At 29.3% G+C, this 6,841-nt stretch overlaps 1 protein-coding gene across 1 annotated transcript; it reads right to left on the bottom strand.

Annotated features, from left to right (window-relative positions):
* Positions 1-296: 296 nt before the first annotated feature.
* LOC130969119 (cathecol O-methyltransferase 1-like) lies at positions 297-5,681 on the bottom strand. The gene is made up of 6 exons (XM_057894713.1): positions 5,662-5,681; positions 3,159-3,379; positions 1,700-1,780; positions 1,488-1,597; positions 539-781; positions 297-302 (listed from the first exon to the last, which is right to left on the bottom strand). The coding sequence occupies exons 1-6, from the start codon at positions 5,679-5,681 to the stop codon at positions 297-299; spliced, it is 681 nt and encodes a 226-aa protein (XP_057750696.1).
* Between the last annotated feature and the right edge of the window lie 1,160 nt (positions 5,682-6,841).

The following is a 6,841-nucleotide window of genomic DNA, read 5'->3' as shown; positions in this document are numbered from 1 at the left end:
AATTCACAATAGAATTTTTTGTCATACATGTATAATCATTTTAATTAATAAATAAATTTGTGTACAGTAGAAAAAATTTTAGAAAAAAGACAAAATAACTAATAATAAAGTTCTAATTAAAATAGATATTAAAAGGTTCAATTAATATTTCAAATACATATTTGTCAATAATTCTCAATAAAATAATAAAATTTTTGTTTGACAATAATTGTCATAACAAAATAGTAATTAATATTTGTCAAAAAGACGTCAATTTATTTGCATATTTTATATCCATGTTTGACTTGTCCTATATGCTAAATCTGCAAATAATACACAACAAAAAATGAACAATTTATCATTAAAAAATGAATGAATGGCAGAAGATAACGGAAACAAAAGTGAAGAAACTGAAATTGAAATAATAGTGCAAAGAGTTCTTGTCAAAACTAAAACTGAAAATAATTATAGGGTTCAATGTTTCTTAATTTGATTTTAGTTTCAACCAGTTTGTTAAACAAATAAATAACAAAATTGCACAGCCAAACTAGAAGCATACCAAACCGAAAAAGAAACCGTCTTTGCTTAGCTTCCCAAATTCTTTCTCTGTTCTATCCTTGCCTCCAGCATGAAGGAACATAGAATTGTCAACAATAGAGACAAGCTTAGAGGCATTGCTTGAATCTGGTTCTTCAGGCATGATCATCTCAAAGATAATCACTTTTCCATTCTCTTCAAGTGCTTTATAACAGTTTTTCAGCACTGTTACCCACTTCTCATCTGACCAATTATGACAAGCAGCCTGCCACAATTTTATCATTAGCATCGTGATTTATCATTGTATAAATTATAATTGAAATATAGTCAAACAAAATTATCACTTTTCATGAATATATAGCATTCTTATTTTTCTTGTTGAAATATAGTGTTAGTTATAATTCTTATCAGATATATTTCAATAGTTGATGAATATATAGTATTCTTATTTTTCTTGTTGAAAAATCTTGAAAACCAATTTTATTAGTTGAAAAATAATCAGTTCTCTAACTTGTTCACTAAACTTTAATAAGGGTTTCCACTGGCTCATTGAACATAAAAATAATCACCAGATCTTCTTTGACAAAGATTGCATGCAGTTCTGAAAAGGAAAACTTGTTTTGGTATTTTTACCTTGAAAATGGTAGCTAACTTATACTCTTATCCATTTTGTATATCATCATAGGAATATATGAACAAGTTATGAGGTATATAAAATAGCATAATCAAGTTTGAATATCAAATAGCAATGATCATTATGCTGACAACTGCATTTAAAACCTCATTGAAAGTCAAATTGCACTAACTGCTTTAATCCATCAGAAAGATAGATATAGTTGGGGCTGTAGTTATAAGTTGTCCAAAAAATACACTTGGAAGATTAAATTAGTTCACAACTCTCATAAATGTTACCGTAGCTTTACCAAATACTGATAACATTTGAGGGCCTTGGTGGTTCATGAAGAGCTTACAGTTTCAAAATTTATAGGATCCATTTCCTGCAGCTTATGAACATGGCCTCTAGTACCAGGATCAAAAGCGCTTCCAATAAAGCTGTAAACTTCAGCAAAATCCGGCAAACCTGTAAATTTTAGTCAAGTTGAGCCGGTCACCCCTAGTTAAGTACCGATTTCAATATGATTACAAATGTAAAACAAAAATCTAACATAAATAAGATCATTACCAGGAATTACACAAGCTTGTTTTCCATGATTTGGCATCTCAGTAGCCGCCAGCATTCTAATCCCCCTTGATCCAATATCATCTGAATCAGTAATACAATAAGTGGTGAAAAATTTCAGTTAGTACTAAATTATAGACTATTAACATCAACCAAACAACAAAAACAACAGAGGGAGTAATATATGCATGCCTTCATTTCCATTAAGATTTGTGATGAGTTCATCCTGGCAGGGCATGAGTTCATCCAACAAAAACTTAATCATTCAAGTGCTATACTGGGCAAGCCAATCACATTTATCTGCTTGTTTTTTCTTTTTCAATGAAAGATTAGCTACTAGATATTAGAAGACAACTTTACCTACAGTTTAAGGAAGCTTGTTTACATTGTCCATCCTACAAGACTCAGCTCCCTCTAAAGAAAGAGCTCATGCCCAAGTATGGTTCACACTTCATAGGGATAATATCAATACTTCAACAACAAGTGTCCACAAAATAAAAGCTCCCATAGTATAGTTGTTTCAGTAGTGCAATTAGTACCACAGATTGATCTATATCTAGTATGTGAATAACATCATACTTTTTCTTTAATTTACAAATAAATGAAAATGACAATTTATTCAAATTAAGTCCTTGTCTAAAAAAAGGAAAAAAGAAAAAAAGAAGAAGAAACATGTAGAGCATAACAATAATGGTTTAAACCGCAAACTACTGACACTATTGAAAAAACAATGTGAACTACGGCAACAATCTACAGCCAAAAGAACAAGTAAAGTGCAGAATACTAATAAGAACCTGAAAGCAAAGGCTGTTTCTACTTTCCAGAAATGACTATGTCAATATCGAAAGTAAGTCATCAACTCTACAATCTAATTTTTAGCCAAATTTATTTTCTATATAACTCGTACATCAAATAACAATCAGAGGCATGCAAACAAATTCAAACAAGCACTTACAAAACCTATACTCACTGATTATAGCAGTAGAACTAACAAATATACATATAAAATTATTACAATAGTCAAAAGAGGCGAGTGACTTTGGATAAACAAAATTCAATTTCAAATGAAGGAGTACTAACTAATTGGCAACAAGTTTAAGCTATTCGAGCAATGCATAGATACCTCAAAGCCCTGGAATCAGAGCAACGCATGGCAAACCAATTGAACATCTAAATAAGAAACTAACTAATGAATGAACTCAAAAGGCAAAACCTAACCTTGCTTTTCAATGATGTTCCCGACTCTAACCTGGACAGCAAAACACACACATAAAAATTGTTATTTATTAACTTATATTAATATTCAATGATGAATAAAAAATACGAGTGAGGCGATTCACTGGATTGTAGACCATGGAACACTGAAGAAGAAAAAGTAGAAAACAAGTCTCTGAATAGTTTTGTTATTTCAACAATTCAACCAAATTAATTATGTAAAATCTGGAAGAAATTTTTGTCATGCCTGAGAGATCTATGCAAGCCTTCAAGGATGACAGCGCCTTCAAGGAAGAGATGCTTGAGGACCGCGGCAAGAGGCTTGAGAGGAAGAGGTGAACGACGGAGAGTTGTCGACTCGCCTGCGATGGACAGAGCACGGCACCACGGCGGAGCAAAGCAGAGGTTTCAGAATGGTGGAGTGGAGAAGAGATTTCAAAATGGCGGAGAAGAGCAGAAGTTTCAGAACTGCGCGGGTAGAAGAACACATCAGATTAGACTATAGCAGAACACGATGCGAGCAAAAGAATACGGCGCAAGCAGAGTAAAACATGCCACGAGCTTAAACAGTGATGAACACGTCGACGACGAGCAGAGAGGAATGCAGAACGCGCGTCAATGTCGTTAAAGGGGAAAATTGAGTTAGGGTTGGGATTTTGATTCTGAAATGGTATGGTTCGAGTTTTGTTTCTAAGTAATGGTAGCCAGGAATGTGATGAATCAATTATTGCTTGATGTATTTTGTGGTTCTTTTCTTGTTTTTGGTTGAGTTCAGGAGGAAAAGAGTAATTTTAAAAAAGAAATAAAATAAAAAATTTAGTGAAAAAACTTTAAGCAACGTTTAGAATGGGAAGTTTATTAAACATTTAAAGGCAACTCTTTAGAAAGTAAAATAGATAAATATTATAAATGTTGCCTATTTAATTTCTAAAGCAACGCTTTTTTACATGTATCTTAAATTAATCAAAGAGAACGTTTGCAGTATGTTAGTTAACAAAGAGTTGCAATAATTTTATTTCTTTGCAACAAATTTTAAATGTTGTTTTTGATCATTTTAGACAACACTTTTTAAGAGTTATTTATATTATATGTTGCAATAGCTCAAAAATGTTGTAGTGTTGGTTTTTATTTTGTAAAATGTATATTCTGATAAAATTAAAAATCAAATTATTTATTTTGATAAATTGTCATATAATAACATATCCACCATCCATTATTCTTCTATAAAATTTAATTTACTTCTTAATAAGTTTACTATTAGAAACTAAACAAATTCATTAAATTGTATTATTGTTCTAAACATATATTTTGTTCAAAATTTAGCCAATACAGAAAGAATTTATTTAATTATCATTTTCAACGTAGTTACATACTCTAGAAAATAATAATTAAAAAAAGTAATTCAACTTCCAAAATTATAAGAATTAAAACAAAAATTATTTTTTAAAAAATAGAAACCATATTTCTCAAACACTTTATCATTATCCTGTAGTGGTGGAATTCATCAGTATTATTCAATCTATTTACTGGTCAGTGGTCACTTTGAATACAAGAGCTAGATATGAAGTAGGAACCCTAATGGTACATAGGGTGCACCCAAAGCTAAAATTCCGTGGGATCTAAACTAAAGTATGTGAAAGTGGAAACAATGATTGTACATGCTATTATTTTCCACAAGTACTCGTAAAGGATAATGATTAATTATAGTATATGAATTATTGATCATTATTATTATAGTTAGTATCATAGTATTTCCGGCGAGTCACTACTACTCTATAGAGAGAATCTGATGCACAAAGAAATGGAGGCACAACAAAGCACTCAATTTGACAATTAATCATACATAGTACTATAGTAGTAGGTATAGTGTCATATGAAGAAACCATTGTTCTACTTTCTCTTTTTCTGCTTTTGTGGGTTGAGATAATAATTAAATAATTAATTAATAATTTAAACATAAATAATTCCTATGATTTGATCTATATTTTTTTTTGTCACGGTATTTTTAGATTTGAAAAATCAATGATTAATTCGTCATAGATCTAATTATTATATATATAAAATAAAATTTAAACTCTCAATATTTATTTAAATAAACTAATAAATAACTAATTATTCGACTAATTTAAGTTGATTCGATTTAATCTATATTATCTATATTTAATTCTCCTCGTTCATTATTCCCCCGGGATTTGCACCTAATAATAGCTATGATTTGTTAGGTTAGCAATTAGTAGTTTGGTAAGATATTACACGTTTATCTTAATTTTGTTACCGCAGATAGAGAATTGAAATAATGTGCTCCATGATTTATCTAAACTTAGGGCTTAATTAAAAGTTGATAAAATGCAATGATGGATGTGAACTTTCCCGTAATTATTTAATATCTTGATTAAAGATTATAACTATATATGTCCTTGTGGAAAAAATAAAGGAGATAGAGAGTAGTACATTTAGTTTGTTCAATTTATCTTATCCTACCAACTTTGTTCTCTCTTTTGTTTAATTAATTATTTTTTGTACCAACTATAAGCGACAAATTAAGCGCCATATATGAGAATATTATATATATAACTAGTTATAAGATAAGACAAGATGGATATGGATTAAATAAAAGAAGGAAACGAAAATAATGATTCAAGTTTCTGCATTGGTAAATAATGGCAACTGGCACAGAATGATTTCCCATATATTTGGCGGTTCATCAGATGAATCTCACACTTTCTGTTTTGCCAATTCTTGTTACTTACAGTTGGGAAAACAGACCCATCAGTCAATATATATATATATATATATATATATATATATATATATATATATATATATATATATATATATATATTATTTTTTACGGTATCTCCTAACTTGACAGACTAAAGATTAATTCACTGATGATACTGAGCTCCAGTCAATAAATTATTATATACACAAGGTGAAATTCGAACTTTTGACACTTACTTAAGCGGATTAATAAATTAACTACTAGACTAATCCAATTTAATTTCAATCTATATATATATAGTACTGTTTTTTTTTTCCGAGAAATTTATTTCTAGTGTGTTTTTATAGCGTAAATTATACTAATCACACTTAGGAGTTTAAGTGCGAAAACTAATTTTTAATTAGTTAATATTAATTAGTTTTTATTTTTTTAATTTTTACTTTTTAAAAGTTTAAAATTTAAAATTTAGGATAGTATTGAGTGCTGATCGATAAAAAGAGATAAAATTGTATAGTGTTTGGAAGAAAGAAAAAAGAAAAGAAATGAATTTAAAAAAAAAGTTAATTAGTTAATTAATATTAATTAAAAAAATAGTTTATTTCATTCTTAATTGGATTGATACCGTTAATGAACTTAATGGTTCAAGTTGGTATGTAAAATGATTTTATATTTTAAAATGCACAAGAATATGATTTTAAATTACTTAATCAGGGGCTTTTCAGTACTATATGTTTACGAATTAGCATATTCAAAGATATTCATTTTCTTCTAGTTAGATCCATGAATGCATGAATCATGATTATTCATGATGATGACGACGAAGATGAAGATATCAATTATTATTATTATTTAAGGCGGAAGGTACAATATGGATATTATTATATATATGCATATTATTTAATTAATGCTATATATATATTTGTAAAAAAGAGAGAGTATATGGATGGTTGTTGAAGAGTAGTGAAGTGAGTAAGTGACTATAATGGGAAATAATAATGTGTGGGGAAGTGGTAATGGGAACAAAGGTTAAGAGTGGATCCAATTAGTGGAAGTTGAGTAAGACAAGTCAGTGAATACTGTAGGCATAGATTATTATTATTATTTATCATTATCATCATCAAAATATGGGACCACCCATATTACATTAAAGAGCCAAAAGACCAAACCAAGTAAAGCAAAATTGACTGATGAATTCAGGGATATTGGTG

This window comes from Arachis stenosperma, chromosome 3, assembly GCF_014773155.1.
Source record: "Arachis stenosperma cultivar V10309 chromosome 3, arast.V10309.gnm1.PFL2, whole genome shotgun sequence".
NCBI lineage: Eukaryota > Viridiplantae > Streptophyta > Magnoliopsida > Fabales > Fabaceae > Arachis > Arachis stenosperma.
Note: the sequence above shows the minus strand (reverse complement) of the source record. Positions and strands in the feature narration are given on the sequence as shown.